At 44.1% G+C, this 17,043-nt stretch overlaps 1 protein-coding gene across 1 annotated transcript in view; it reads right to left on the bottom strand.

The window, feature by feature from the left end:
- Positions 1-17,043, bottom strand: part of LOC138560069 (calcium-activated chloride channel regulator 1-like) — a 620,781-nt gene that overhangs the window by 236,071 nt on the left and 367,667 nt on the right. Inside the window, exon 7 of the mRNA XM_069642744.1 lies at positions 654-878. Within this exon, the coding sequence (XP_069498845.1) occupies positions 654-878 (225 nt within the window). The remainder of the gene's footprint in view (positions 1-653; positions 879-17,043) is intronic.

Raw genomic sequence — 17,043 nt, 5'->3', positions numbered from 1 at the left:
CTCCCTCCCACTCACCACTCCATCTATACTACTCTACTGCTGGCAAAGTCACCTATACCAGGATGAGAGAGGACTATTGTCAAAATGGGGGTCATTACGAGTTTGGAGGTGACCATGGCGCTATTAGCGCCATGGCTGCCTCCAAACCCATACCGACTCCGCCCTGGTGAATGGAGGTATTACCGCCCCATTCCAAGGTTGGCGGGGGAGGTAATTCCCCATTCACCAGGGCCCTTCCCCATTCCCATTGAGCCCCCATAGGGCTCAATGGGAATGGGGAAGGGGGTAATAACGGTACCGCAAATTGCGGTACCGTTATTACCTCCAAAGTCCCTTTGCGAGTCCCGTCCTTAACGCCTGGTAAAACCAGGCATTAAGGCAGGACCCACAAAGGGACCTCGTAATAGGGCAGTAAGGGATTACCGTTACCGGTGCCCTTACTGGTACCGGTAATCCCTTACGGCCCGGGTAGCAATGACCCCCAATGTCGTCTTGTTAAATTAGCTTCCTGGAACAGTGTGCCATACAATACACCTCCTTGCATGCAAATCAAATATTGCCTTGAAACTGTAAAGAAAATGTTGAATTAATAGATTATTCACAAACTCCTACTTGAAAATACGCAAATATAATCCGTACATTTTCATTTTTACCTCAAGCCCCTTTAATATTCCAGCACATATATTTGTTCCCCCAGCAGGTGTTTTCGGAAGATATGAAACCAAATCCCTTCTTGATTTTTCATGGATTATCTGACGTAAGGGAGACGCCTCGCTTGCGTATGAATGAAACGTGACGATGCCGACGAAGGAACCACTTTCAATGATCTGAAGTATGAACAACTCGGATGCTTGATACTGCCTGGTGATGCGATCAGACTGCAAAAGACAAAGCACAGTAATGGCGTCAAAGATAAACTGCTACATTTCTGAATACTACACAAAGATACAAACAAATATCTATATTTATGGCTCAGTCGAAGGTTGTGTGTATCTGGACGTTTGTGTGATGCAAAACAGGGTTGATAGCTCAAGCTTAACATGCTCGTCTAGGGAACAGGAAGATGCCATGCATCATGAGTTCAATACCTGGTTGGACCAACTCAGCCCCCTTATTCCTACACCACCCATGTGGTAAACTGTGTATATCACTGTGAGTACTAATGATGGTAATAAATAACATGAATTACCAAGCACTCTCAACCAAAAAGTGACAGAACAAACCTCTGCGGTTGAATGTTCATATGGGCAAAATTGATCAGCGACTAAGTCAAATAGCTATGTGGCTTTTACTGCGCCTAGTTGCCTTCTTCTAGTGCATTTTACAACAAAAATATGGCTCCACAACAATGTCAAACCATGGCCTGTATTAAATAAGCATTTTTGGCTCATGCAAAATGTGTGGCTGGTGGCATCTGCATTGCATGTACTTTAGGTTTGACCACTCTTTATTTTTGTAGAGGTTAGGGCAATATATCTCTTTGGGATTGTAGTTTTTTGTATCTCAATATAATAAAAAGCATTCAAGTGTCATCATACAAATTACAATGCAAAGACTGGCTCAAGGTGCAATGCATGACATGTGTCATTTTGCAGAAAGGCAAATTATGGTGCACACCCAGTGCTACATTAAACAACTCAAACATAACAACATTATCAGCAGACAAAAAAAAGAAATAACACTGCACTTTGTGCTACATGTATGTACTGAAACATAACAATGGCAATACAAGTGCCAAAAAACAGGGAACAAATTGTTGAACACAATAAAAAAAATCAAATCAGATCCAAAAGGAGTCCTTATTAAAAAAGCACAATGTATGTGGACAAAACGTAACCTTTACGAACATTAGAACGTTCCAACATAACTGTGTCATAAGGAATGGTCACATAGCAAAAGTAAAGAATAAACAGAATGAGGAGAGAGCAAAAAGAAACCATAGTAAACGGCATCAAATGTACCAGTTGAACTGGGAAGACTAAGTACAAAAAGGAGATTGATATGTACAATTATCCATGTCTTCCATATCATCCAACAGCAGGGTCCTGCAAGGCAAGAATGGGTAACAGATGACATGGGGGTCCGACAATGACCCTCAGGTGAAGTTTCATAGTTGAGGGACATGTAGAAATGTGGCTTCGGCTAGATGACATGAGCCACCAAAGGTAAGGGGAGTAGCAGTGATGTCTCATCACAGCAGCCTGTAAGCATGGGAGAGGCTGTCATGCAAATATGCGACACATTCCAGAAGCTGGTGCCAAGCAGGACCCTGCATGGATAATTAATGCAGCAGAGCAGCTTTCTGTAGGCCGCACCAACCAATCACTGGGTCGCAGACTCACTCTAGGTCTTGGTCAATTCATTGGAGGATAATTAGCTGTGGGACTGGAAATGCAGAACGTGGTAATTTCACGGTGGGCTCGTCCACCATGGGCATCTTTTTCTGCTCTTCTCGCCCTCTCTCACATCCACACTACTCCCTTCCTCCCATCTCTCGCCCCCCTACATCCATTTGAAGAAGAACATATGTTATAAAGTTAACAGTATGATATTCCTAATGCCAAACACATCGTTTATGTCCGTATTTTGTTATATTTAACTACTTTAAAATCGTTTTGTAGGGACAAATGAGCTTTACAATCCGCCACTTGAACGGATGATTCCATATTTTCCTAGCTGAAGAATCCCCCACCCCGCCACCCTGCTAAGAGGAGATGGTCCTACTCGAAACACTCACACAAATAGTGTAATATGGGGCCAATTTGAAAAAAACATTTCCAGGGCCACATTTGTTTCCCAGTCGACCATGAGTGCAGCTATGTTGACAGAACCAACATAGCAAGCCACACAATACAGCTGCGGATTCCACTTCTGCGTCCCACTGTCCTAGCAACATGCCACAAGGCCTGCTGGAGCATTAAAATCCAGCTTCAAAGTGTATGCCATGTAGCGGAACGGCATGCACAACTCTGAATACTACTGTCACTAGTCCAACAAGATGTCCTGCTATGGCCATCTTCTGATCCATTTTGCATTCATTTTAGCTACATCAAGATGTTTGATTTGTTGTGAGGTTTGCCTTGTACAATATGGTACTCTAACCTTTCCTCTTTAATCGGGAACAGTTAAACTTACTATTTAGTCCCTTGAAATGGTATCTATCCAATTCTCTTAGGCTTCGAAAACAGCCAAGATCTTTCCTTTGACATTTCTAAAGAAGTGCTGATAAAGAGAGCAGGTTTGACTTTGTGGTAATAGATAATAGCTTAAATTGAGAACAAAAAGATGTGCCTTTTCCCTTTGTTCGTATGTGAGTATGAATGACTGGTATTTGCGAAGAGAAATATTATTAAACCTGAGGTGTCTAGGACACAGAAGAAATAGGATCATATCTTGCTTGCTGGATCAACTGCCAAACACATGGCAAGTCATATGTTTTTCAAGGCATGTTATTCTTGTCTGGATGAGAAAAGGCACACACGGCTATAGTTCCTATAGAAATGTATCTGCAACTAAAAGTGTGTTCCTCTCTCTGAACAATGTAAGCAAAAGGTGTAGGAAGAGATAAACTATAGTATAGCAGGCTTCTCCTGTCCATTGGAGATACTCTTCTGTCTCTGGACCTGTGATCAAAACACAATATCAAGGTTATTATGGCCAACTATCTTCTTGAATTTTAAACACAGTCTCAGAGATGTAGGGCCCTACCCACTTCTTGATGCTCGCAACACATTCTCAAGGATATTGAGCCAGCTCTCTCTCTTGATACTTCTTGGTACTTCCAGAAAAACAGATAGTCTCACCCTCTCTATGGCTTGCCTTCTCATTCCTGCTCAATCTGAGGACTCTCAGCTCTCTATGTCTTCCCAAGTATCTTAGCTCTCTCAAGTCTCTTGGGCCTCTCAGAGCTTTTGGGCCTCTCACCTCTCTTAACTTCTCTAGCCTGCAGTGACTCACTTTCAATTTGCGATATCTTACCCCTCCGGTGCTTCCTTCTGCCTGTGCTCGCTCTAACATGATGAGGTCTTGGTTTCCTTTATACAGTACTTTATCCACTAAGAACAACGAGAGGCATTATATATCCTTTACAAAATATTGTGTGAGCAGATTGTATTGGCCTGGTCTCATGCTGCCAAGGATTTAAATGGCCAAGTGGACATTTAAGGGTAGGGTGGAAGTTCAGCCCCCTGTACACAAGTCCACATTCACTCTCCACAGGGCTTTGGCAGCATTGGTGACTCCTGCCGACAGTACTGTGTTCCAATACTCACACAGCTATAGCTTTTTCATATGAAGCCTGGGCTCGGTGTGGTGACAGTGGGCATATGGTGGTATCGCCTAAGCATTCCTGTTATTGTCTTCTCTGAAAGGGCTGTGGGTTCAATGTCGTGATCTGCAAGTCGTGATCTGCAAGTAGACCACTGCTCTGGCCGTGAACTCTGATAGGCCAGCTTCCCTGCTCTCTACAGTCCCCATTGCCTATTATGATGGGGACAGTGCACTGTCTTCATCACACTTGCCAATGGTTGTGCCAGTAAACATATGATGCCAAAGGGTTTTACATCTGTTGAGAACATGTTTAATATAAGATCAAAGGTACATATGAAAATTAGGTAGTGAGTCTTTGGTTGCACCGGGCAGAGAATAAACCAGGCTGCTAGGAATAGTGGTGCTTATCTGCCATGAATTCCTATCTAGCATTGAATCTGTGTCCATTATTTGCCACTTTTGTGCCAATAACAATGCTCAGGAAGGCAGTCAGAATCAATCATCTTGCTTATGCACTCAGATATTGTTTCCCAATTCAAAGTAAAACAACATCTCAGCACTCACACCTCCAAATGTCAAAAAGAAGGGTGAGGTGTGCAAAGTAGGGTGAGAGCGTAGCAGCAGTTATACTTCAAATCCTGTTCCAGCATCATTCTGCAACTCATCTTTCACTTCAAACAGTCGGGATAGTCTCTCTGCTGCATGTCATATCTGCAATCCCAGCCACTAGTGCGAATCCATCACTCAGGACAGCATATTGGAGATGACGCTGGAGGTGGCAATGCATCAAAGATGAGGCGGTTGAGTTGAGGACACTGTGGCAAAGCTGCATAATTACTTTGCTTGCAACAGGTCAGAGGTAGTTCAATTGACCCTGATGGGGTAGCCTTGCTATGTTCATTGAGACTTGGAACAGTGAGCAGAGTTTCCTAGAGCTCAGGTATAGAGCAGGGTGTTACAGCTCTGGTTCACATCACAAGTGTAATGTGCAGGGACACCATATTGCCAGAAAGTGACCATAGTAGTGTTTCCACACCCTTAATGTGCTACAGGTCCCATGGATAATAAAGGCAGCTCCTGAAGCACTAGGCTTCTTTCATCTGATGGTGTGATTCCATCTAGATTCCAGTGTGAGCTTGGCCTTCCTCTGCTGCTTTCCTCATTAGTTAAGGTGGACCATCCTGCCAGGTATTGCTGGAACCTCTCATTCAACACATTAAGCTTCACTGCAGTATCTCATGCAGCTCCAGGGACTTGCTACCTGACTGTGTCTTGGGTGTTAAAAGCTTTATAGATCTTGAAAGAGGACATTATCATTCAGGATAATTTATTTTTCCCAACATATGGCTTGCAGCATCATCTGGGACTATAATTTGGGGTGGGTATTGGATTCAGGGAATAAGCTTTGGGTTGTGAGACCAGGATTCAGTTATTCCCCCAAAAAATAATAAAAGGAAAGTTGAAGTGCACAAACCGGGTTTATGTGAGTCTATAGTGGCTTATGGACCGGGCTTGGTGCCTGTAGCCACTAAATTGAGTCTGACCCAATTCTCTACAGTTCCTCTGGGCCTGGATTTGGGGCCAAGGGGTATGAGCCAGTTATTCGCCAGATCTGTGTTGGCCCATGGTCACATGCTTTGAACCAAAGTCCTGTCTTGGCTTGGACTGTGTTTTCCCATGGACTAAAGGGGGGACCCTTCCCAATTCGAAGTAGTAGCCATTAGTATGGTTGAAGGCCATACTCAGTGGAAAAATTAATATGAAATAAGTAGCAGAATGAAGAAACATTCAACGCGCAAATCTTATGTATTTGGATGGGCTAAATTAGTCCAATATAAGTCCACAATGAGTATGTTTTCTGTAACACATCTTGTAGTTTATTTCACTATTAGAGAAGTCAGCCGACACGTGTTTCGACCCACTGGGTCGTTGTCAAGGCAATGGTCCTGAGTAAATGGCAAAGTTGTCTTAGTGGTAAGAGGGTAGTCTACCCTGTGGATTCAATAAAAGGCTCAGTATTATGTCTTAATACGGTCGATGTCATCAAAGGAGTCTGTATAAAGAGGATAATCCAATGGGTCAGTGGCAGGGGCTTGATCCCCAATGCAGCAATCGATATGGCTGGATTCTGTGACATCCACCGTGTCGGCTGACTTCTCTAATAGTGAAATAAACAAGATGTGTTACAGACAACAGACTCAATGTGGACTTATATTGGACTAATTTAGCCCATCCAAATACATAAGATTTGCGCGTTGAATGTTTCTTTATTCTGCTACTTATTTCCTGATGTTTGGCACTCAATAGGGGGTACCACACGAAGAGTTCCAACGCAACATTTCTGATCATCTGCATAATTTTAGCAATCATACTCTAGTGGCGGTGCTAACTAGCGCACTATCTACTACAACGACCCCAGGGCATACTTGAAAAATGTATATGTCCTGAATTCCCACAGGAAATCATTGAATGCTCTACCCACTCCAACAGTAAAGCTGTTTTAAGCGTCTTGGGGAATCCAGGGTAGGACCAGTGGCCCTGCTTCAGTGAAAATTGATCTATATTAGAACACCACATTTATTTGGTCTAATGTAAAATGGTTGACTTTTCTTTATCGAATTGATTACAGCAAAATGGTGGGGAGACCCTGCACACCACCTCACTGCCCCCGCTCTTTCTGTATACATAACCCCAAACCACCATCTACCATGTTGTGGTAAAAAAGGCAGTACAAATTCAGTAAAAAATAATTCGACCAATTTACTTTTGACAAAAGTGGTGAGTACCATGAAAGTAGACAAGGGGAATGCAAAGTGGGACCACAGTGTAGCACAGATTATGATGCCACGAATGCCGATGCATACACCATGCATGTAGAGTGTCTTCCAACAGGAATTTGAGCAATAAAACAGATATAAAGTAAAAGAGGGGCTCCCTAATATGGCGGCTAGTCTCATTCTGATTGTTTTGTGAGGAATGTCCATTGACAAATCAAACACATGATTAATCACATGCACAGGCATCATTAGCAGTGCATGGTGGTGGCCAAGTTATGGTTGTGAATCTATCGTTGCATTGCATGCCTGTGACACTGCCTAATGGCTACTACTTTGAGTTTTGCAGGACTCTGCCCCTCAGCCCTGCCTCAGGCACCCTCATCCTCCCAGATCCAATGGGTAAGCTTTCTGGCTGTGCCTTGTGGCTATTTTGAAGAGGCAGGTAAAATAGCTTTGAGCATGTTCTGTGACCATGGCAAGTGGGTCTTTTACCCAGGTTATGGCCATGGTGAGTTCCTGTGTGCTCACAATTTGGGCAAAGTGGTCACAGCTCCTGGCTCATCCCAGGCCCTGTGGTCACTTCGGGGGCATGGTGTGGCCCAGCGAAAGGCGAAGAGGACCTAAGCCACAACAACAGACTATGTTCACTTACAGTGCTCTTTACTCAATTGTGTTTTGCTAGGGATCATTGCAGGGTTATTTGAATTGCTTTTGTTGCCTTTGTTTGCTATAGGGGGACTACATTTCCCAGCCTGCCTGCTTTTGGTACCTAAACAGGTACATAAGTGGCAGTGCGTGCAGCCACTATCTATTAGACCAGAATCGCCTGCCACTTTACTTAGCAGGTTCCCTGTGTCTGCAGTGCTCTTAACTCAGTTGTGTTTGCTAGGGATTACTGTGGGGTTATTTGAATTGCTTTTACTGGTGCTGTTTTCTATAGGGGCACTCCATTTTCCAGCCTGCCTAACATTGTTTTTAGCATCTAAATAGGCGCATGAATGCTGGTGCGTGAAGCCGGTTTGGGCTGGTTCGCGTCTGGGTCGGGGCATGTCTGGATCCTCCTGTACTCTCCTCTGCACTTCGATGCACGCTTCTCTGGCGCCACATAAGAGACACCTTAGTAGATCTGATATCCTCTCGTTATTTATCCATGGGATAGACTTGGCTAGAATGCGGGATAGGCAATCGTGATCCTCTTTGAAGAGTCTTATGAGCCCACCCCTCCCCCGATCATCTTAAATTGCACTTTAAATATAGATCAGAAAGTACCAATTGTCAAACAGGCCCATTGCTCTAAAGACGGTAGTTACACCAACACAAACCCGTTCCATTGACATCCTGTCAGTACATGGGCTCGTTCCATCTTTGCCTTTTAATGCAGGCGTTTCCCCTGTGCAAAATATAACTGAGGTTAGTGTGTCTGCCTTGGGATCCTCTGATCTGGAAAACCTTGAGATACAATCAACTTCCTCTATCTCCAATGAGTTCATGGCAATTAAACCCACATCTACGCTGTATGGCTTTATGCCTCTGTTTCACTCCATTCCTCTACCGCCCTGCATGGATACCTCAAACCCGTTCTCTTCCTCCTAGATGGCCTGATAAACCTCTAAGAGTCAGACCAACTACTACCTCGCAATGGCCCGCTTCTTAAAGTGTCACTGCTGATCACTCGTTCTCTGGTTTACCATGCAGCTGAGATAGCAGATTACCTGATGCAAACTGAACTTGACATTTTGGCAATCACAGAAACATGGCTTCATGATGCGGCTGCTCATGCAGGCACTCTTGCTACCCCCAATGGGTAAACAATTATAAGGGTTGAATGGGCAGGCTTGCTAGGTGGTGGGGAGGGCCTTAAATTCATTCGCAGAGTAGCGGCAGAGTAGCGGTCTCGGCTACTTTCTTCCCTTCTGCTTCCTGACTCCAGTCTGTTTCCTGTTTCTATAGTGTTGGGGAAGGAGTACTGCTTAAGAACCCCTTGGAGCCGTGGAGTAGTGGCAGAGTAGCAGTGTCGGCTACTTTCTTCCCTTCTGCTTCCGGACGCCAGTCTGTTTCCTGTTTCTATGGTGTTAGGGGAGGAGTAATGCTTAAGAACCCCTTCAAACCATGGAGCGGCCGCGATGTAGCGGCAGAGTAGCAGTCTAGGCTACCTTCTTCCCTTCTGCTTCTGACTCCAGTCTGTTTTCTGTTTCTATAGTATTGGGGGAGGAGTACTGCTTAAGAACCCCTTGAAGCCGCGAAGCGGCAGCAGAGTACCAGCAAAGTAGCAGTCTCGGATGTCTATGGCCGCTATGGATGCCAGAGACGCTGCTGCTCTCTGCCCTGCCATGGAGGAGGAAGGTCGGTGCCTCCGAATTTCGCGTATTTGACGTGACGAGAACCCGGACAAAACTGACAAAATGGAATTGGGTTGTGTCCTAAACCGCTCTCTCCCCCTGCCAAATCTGCAGACCCAGTCTGAGGGCGCTATCCCTCGTACACCGACTGCTGCCGCTACTTCACCTGCCAAGCCTGAGGCTAGACTTCTGGATGACGCAGACTTGCTGCACCTTTTCCTCCAACGTCCCAAAAACCACTTGCGGCTTGCGGACTGCCTCTCACTGTCCAAAACTGGAAGCTGCTCAAACGCCTCCACGGCCCTAAACACAATTGAAACAAACACCAAAAACAATAAAGTGCCCCACTGCAACTCCTCACCTAAAAGCAGTGTAGCCACTCCGTCTGTCAGAAGAGAGACGGAGTTAGCCGCCGCGGGTGAGGCGGGCGTGGCGGGGGCACGGTTAGCCCGGGATTAGGAGCTTGAGGAGGAGCCCAAAAACTCCACAGATCCTGTAGCAGGAGTCACCAATCGATCTTCAACCTGCTCGGTGACCTCAACAGGCCACCTGAAACCAGCGATAAGTGAGATGGTGTGCGAGATGGCCGGTGCTCCCCCACCGGATCGGTGAGTGCCAAACCGAGAGAGAGGCTTTTGGTGGAGCGGCAACCCTTCCCATAGTGGCGGAAGGTGAGAGTTCCTTGCAGCCTCCCTGCCTTGGAAAGTCTCACGTTGCCGTGCAAGCCCAAGTGCACACACAACCTCCAGGAATGAACTTGGAGCTAAACCTCGGCAGAGACGAGGTCTTCACTCCGGTGCAAAGAAGCTGCTTAAACAGCGCCCAAGAAGACTGATGCCTTTAGCAGCTGTTCAGATCACTTGCCTTCTAAAGACCCCAAAGAAAAAATCAAGGGGTCTTTAAAAAACAAGTTTCAGGTAAAAGGCTTCCGTCAAAAACAATCTGGGAAAGGTACAGACTCCGCCCACCTACAAACAAAGCATTCCGCAAAGAAAAAAGTGGACATGTCTGTTCTACAAACAAAAAGTGGAAAGCAGCATAGAAATTCCACTAAAAAGAAAGAAGACAAAGCTAAAGAACCAACGAACGTAGGCTCTGACAAGAATCTTTCTGTAAACCTCCTAAAGGACTTCTTTAACAAACAGTGTAAAAGAAAGTTCAACAAAATAACAGAAATTTCAGACACTGAACTGTTAGAAGCCGTTCAAGATCCACAGGCTTCTACAAAATCTCGGAAAACTGATGGCAACACAACTTCTGCACCAATAGACTCATTGGAAGCCAGATGGTACTTTGGAAAGTCCCCCAGGATACCAACTAAAAATGGGGCGACAGTAACGGAAAGCCCCGCAGATGACAGTGCTAAACAACGCAGAGCAGGGACAACCCCACAGAGTAAAACATTCTCTCAGACCCAAATACATCAGCATGATAAAAGCTTTTTTAGTCTAGAAGATCCTAAAAGCCTGTCACAAACAGACAAAACGGACGGCATGGTGTCCTATTCTCCTGTCCGAAAGTCGAACTCAGGACAAATGCTGCCACTCTTCCCTGGAGCCGTTGGTTGTCGAAACTGTGAAGTGGCCAACTACAGGACACACAAAGAGAGACAAAGTCACCCAGACCCAAATTATGGACCCACCATTAGCAAAAGAAACATCACTTCTAGGAACTCCCACACCGAAAAAAAGGACTCGTCAGCAGCAACGCCGTCATCCCTTCTTAGAAGCAGAAGACTTAGTGAACTCCCACATTTATCATCAAAAGAAACACCGTAAAAAAAAGACATATTTTCTGCAATGTCTGCTGTAACCATAGCGCTCGATCCTATCAGCAAACTCTACGAGTCTAGAAAACGACACGTTGAAAGACCACAGCACAATTTCAGCTATGATGCATTCAAAATTAATATACCTTGAAGGGTGTATTACTGTGATGGAACAAAGATTCAAAGAACACAGTAGCTCAGCTCCGATCCATACAAACACCAGAAAAGCTGAGGAAGGAAATACAACGCACGTGTTGATGACAAAAACCTTGCTTGAGACCGGCTCTCAAACTGAAATAGTTCTCTCTGATGAAAATCGTGAAGAATAAACAAAGCCTTAAAAACTGCAGTAAAGTATCTCAACACCAGGAACCCCTGAACAAAATCGTGAAAAGGAAATGTGCAAAGCAATAAAAACTAAAACCAAACCAAAAGACAACAGCGCCTCAACCTCAAATAAAGAAAGACCTGCCTGGAGCAACTGCGCAGTGGAAGAAGACCTGATCCTGCTCTCAGTGGAGCCCCTGAGTAACACCATTACTGTTTCTCCCTCCAAGGAAATCTCAAACAAAGACTTTGCAATCTTCGAGTACCCAAAGTCGAAACAAAAGGAAAAGCCGGCAAACAAAAAACAACTTGTTTTCCGTCTACATCCCACCGAAGGTGAAGAGACCGACTTGGCGTGCGGCCTGCAACCTCGGAAACCAACACCGGCCCCGAGAATCAGCAAACAAACGCAGTTTTCAAATGGACAAAAATGGTCACACCCAGCTCTCAAAACCCCCGAAATAAGACACCCCAGCTCCCACTTCTCCCAAAAAAGTAGAGGACTTTAATAATAATAATAATAATAATAACTAATGGACTTAAGTGAGCACTTACACGAAGAAGTGGCAGACTCCACAGGAGAAAATACCTTGCCTCTTCAATCTACCAGTCTAAAGAAGACTCCAATCTCCAGCTCATGTACCTCAGATCTGGAGGTTTCTGCAAATTTTCTTACGCTGGAAGACCGCTGTAGGAAAATTACCACAGAAACAAACTGGGGCCTCAAACCGGTACCACGACTCCACCCCAGAAAAGTATAGAAAGCCAACTCTAAACATTACTACATCAGGGCGAGCGCATCGCTGACACGAAGATCGCCATCGAAAGGAGATAGCAAGAGCGCAATAAACGCAAAGATAGTTTTGCCTACGAAATCAATTAAACAAATGGCCCTTTCAGAAACGCAAGTGCCCCGCAAAGTACAGCCCTACGAGGGGGAACAGAGATAGAGAGAGGTAAAAGAAACGTCTCGACGGAGGAGCCCCACGATGAGCAAACCATCCTTCAAACTGGAACTTTCGGACAACAGAGAATACATTGTCCTAAACAGAAGAACGGTCCTAAACGTATTCCACTGTGTTCCAAACCTCTGCTCAATGAGAACAGAAGATCTTCAAATAGTAGAGCTGGCCCATGAGGGACAAAAAGCTACAACCTACTTGTATATAGCTTCAACAACTGTGGAAAACAAGATAAGAGAATCATTTGAAAATGCATTAAAGCTGGGAAACGACTTAATGGAAGTAACAGAAACCTCAAACAGCTCTTCTTCTCATGAAAATAACAAAGGCTCCTCAAAATTCTCAAGATCTTTAGAACGCAAAACAAGCGAGACAGAAAAAAAGAGAAGACTTTTCAAAAAACCCGACCGGAAACTCTATACTCTATATATACCCCCTACCATGAAAATACCGACCTGAAATGACTGACCAGAAAACGAATAAAGAATCAACCTTGTCCGCTTCTAGACTTCCAGATTGACTTCGACTTAGCTCAGAACAAACAGCTACGTGAACTCCAAGGGACACCCACGAGATTGGAAGATTCCCAACTGGACCGATGACAGCAATAAAAAGGACCATTGTACAAGATTACTGTACAGAAACCTCCAACTTCAAAGCAAAAGAAAAGCCGACCCCTCTGCAACAACTGTGGGCATGTATCCTAAAAGCCCTATTGACCCACCAAACTAAATAGCATTCCGTAAGCCTACAACGCCCAGTTCCAACAACAGAGACCTTATTCCAACAAACTTCAACCCCTACGGTACTGAGGCTGGGCTCCTGGAACACACAAGAATTCCAACACTTGACGGTCCCCGGAGACATGGACCTGGGCCTCTGACATACGATGCTTCCAGGAAACCTGGCTGATGGAAAAACCATGCAAAAGCGGAAAGATGCAGGAAAACTCTATCCTCTGGACCAGAGTATTATCGTAAAACGAGAAACTGAAGAGATATCCAGAGAGCAAAACACTATTACTTACAAAAGTATCAAATTATTTTATTTATCATGATACAAAGATTTTGAACAAGTCAATTAATGGCATTCTACTTTGCAGAACATCAATAAATCACGTAACACACCAGCATAGATGAACAAATAACTGTGACTAAAATACATCCATCTCAACAAACATTCATAGTGCAGCATCCAAACCATACATCATACATAGTGACATTCAACCAACCAACAATGGCTAAAAAGATAACTAAATTAATTAACATTATTTTCCAATTGGGAGTGGGACAAACATTCATCACATCCCATTTGATTATTTTAATGTTTACAAATATATTAAACAAACAGCAATAGAATTCATTAAAAACAATCTATCACAAGGGCGGATCTGTGAGGAGAAGTGTTATGTAGATCACATCCCTAAAAGAATGAACTCAACCGGTTTCGACGTAGAGTGTGTAGTAAACAACGTCTTCATCAGGAGATACAAAGCGAGAAGCTGCAGAAAAAGAACATTACTACATAAATATGCGGCAGTGTCCCATCACATGAACTAAACTCAACAATAGATTGTATATAGCCACCATGTGCCACCTGTTACGAACCAATAAAACTAGACATTTGTGCTGGGGAAGTATATCTAAATGAGAACAACCCCAGAAGCAGGGTTTTATTTAGAAAAGCCAGAGGCGAGGCACCGACCCTGAGAGTGTAATCCAATGGAGTTGTGACTAGTGAAAAATGAGAAGTTGATTGAAGCACACATAAGGTAAAAAAGTGACTACAACAACCAAAGGAATCAAATGCGAGCGGTCAATTGTTACCTGTAGTTAACATGACACTGCTCTCAGTAGCCCCCTTCAAAGATTATGGTACGGTGGCTTTCTGGAGGGTGATGCAACGAAGCAACTCGTGTCAGCAGATGTGCGCCTAGTGTACTATCAAACAAAAAATAATATTAGCCTAAACCGCATATGACAAAATCAAACTAAAGATATCCCAATAGAGTCATATACAGTTAAAAAAGTTTAAAAAGTGGCTACTAATTGAAAAATTAGCTGGCTGCTGGCAGAAGTCTGACAGACGAACTGTATACACAGACATAAGTACGTAAATGAGAAGTGTCTATGATACTGCAGGCTAAGTAAAGCCCGAATCTTCATATACAAATGCAGCCGAACTTGCATATTCATATAGACGACAAAACTTCGTCTCAGAACAAGGATTGTACAATACTAAAGCGGCAGTGTGAAGAACGGCAGATCATGTTCGTACTTACTTGAAGTTAACACCCGGATTGGCGTGGGCGGCTGGAGTTACTGAGCACAGCCTAGCCGTAAATCTCAATGACCATGCTACATCGGCCGTGTGCAAGCAGCCGACTGAAGCCGTCGCTGCTGTGGAGGTAAGTCACGTGGAAGATCACGTATCCTCAGTGGGAACGTGTTGCGTGTGCGTAACGAACCCAAAACACGCCCAATTTAAAAACTCTATACAAGAAGGAGCAGTGTGACTCATAGAGGTGACATGGAACTAGAAAAACCAAAACTTGATGGCTTTGCCTTGACGATTGCACTGGCCAAAAAACAGGTACAGAGGACGTCCCTGTTCAGGCTTACTTCTGGCAATCCGATCAGGCAGCGGGGTATATCTGGAACAAATCTTGACGGCGAACCTTTCCTTACCGGCAGCTTTAGTGATATGAGAAGAGCACAATATGGAATCAGGCAAAAACTGTGGTACGCCTGTGATAATTTTGAACAAATACTGGAATCCCCAAGCAATATCAAACAAAAGCTTCCTTAACGTGATGGAAAAGGCCATTGACAATGCATATGTAGACCATCAAGTCTCACACTTACTTATCTTGTCATGAAAACAAAATCGAGCGACCACAATCTCTTCACTACAGTCTGGAATTCGACCCACATAGTAAAGCAGAAAATGTCAACATAGCGCGAGACAAACACGCAAAGAAATCGCCTCAACTTGAGAGCTCGAAACATTGCAGCTGTAACAAAAACCTATAACGGATTCCAAGAAGCCAAAACTTCAAACCACAAATTGCTACAAATTGATTACCGACCACTACTTGTCCCCTATAAAATAAACACGAACAAATTGGGGCTGTCATCTAATCCCAATAACCATAAATTTGATCAAACTCTGGTGCCAAAAAGAAGAACTTTGCGGCGACTGAAAAGAGTGGCAACTCGGAATAACAACCAAGCTAATAGAGACGCCGCCTTCGTCGCAAATAAGAACTACAAATCGTGGCTGAAAGGACACCGACTTGCTTTATACCAACAAGACTCAGAGGAAATGCTGAGACAGATGTGTGGCCAAAAGTCTTTGATACGGTTCACAGAGAGACCAACTAATGACGCTCTTTCAATCAGTATCGGAGAAGACACTTGGGTGAAACATTACAAGACCTTATTCCAATCACTATCAACTGCCATGCCTTCAACACAGAACAGTGAAATTACCTGTTGGGCCGAACTACATGATAGAGTTTCCATTGTAGCCACTATTCGGAAGCTGAAAAATTCAAGAACTCCTGGACCTGACGGGATTACTAATATTGATCTGAACCACCCAGAGGAATGGCCCACTTTCATCAGCCTGGTCTTTAAAAGATGTAGAGAGATCAAGACAATACCAACATCCTGTACCTCATCAATAGTAGTCTCGATTTTTAAAAAGGGCAGCAAAGACGACCCAAAAAACTTTCGACCAATTACACTACTGGATGTAATTGGGAAGGTCTACGGTTCCCTCTTATTAAGCCGCTTCCAAACATGGGCATCTCAAGCCCCGTGTGCAGATCCTTGCCAGACTGGCTTCAAGAAAAACATGGGAACCTGCGCAATCATCATGCTTTTGAGAATACTTAAGAGCAAGATTGTGGACGGGGCCTTGAATTTTCCTCCCGTTTATCGATCTAACTCAAGCTTTTGATCAGGTAAACTGAGTGAAACTGTGGGACAAACTACTAGAATGGAAATGCCCCAAAGATATTCTAAGCCCGATAATGGCCCTACATACAAAACCAGAAGGGAAGTGCGCCTAAACCACCAGGGCCTTTTATCAGAAGAAATACCAACACCACGAGGGGTAAAACAAGGCTGCCCCCCCTTGGCTCCTGCTCTTTTTCTTGCCTACTTGGGAGACTACAAAAACGTGGAGGGCAGGGTAAGGTAATTTCCCCCCACAATTGGCAAAGCAAAGATACCTCAACTACTCTACGCAGATGACGTGATCTTGCTAGACCATACAGCTATCGGGATACAAAGACAGTTGGACAAGTTATTGAAATACACTGCTTCCAACGACTTAGAAATTAACAAAGGGAAGAATAAATCATGTCCCTGGAAAAATGTAACGGGAAAGCGAAAAAACTAAAATTGTACTTGGAATGCGCTGAAATTGAAAAAGTGACAAAATTCAAATATCTTGGAGTGACACTAGGCAGTTCAAAATCAGAAACATCCATCCAACATGAAAAAATGAGAAAACTAACATCACAAGCGCAAGCAGTCGATAAAATGTTTGTCTGCTTCTCATAGCGAAAGTAGTGCCTTCCATATCTTACGGAG

The sequence above is a fragment of the Ambystoma mexicanum genome, chromosome 1q (genome assembly GCF_040938575.1).
Source record: "Ambystoma mexicanum isolate Mex_15411 chromosome 1q, UKY_AmexF1_1, whole genome shotgun sequence".
Lineage (NCBI taxonomy): Eukaryota > Metazoa > Chordata > Amphibia > Caudata > Ambystomatidae > Ambystoma > Ambystoma mexicanum.
The sequence above is the reverse complement of the archived record's forward strand: the minus strand, read 5'-3'. Positions and strand labels throughout refer to the sequence as shown.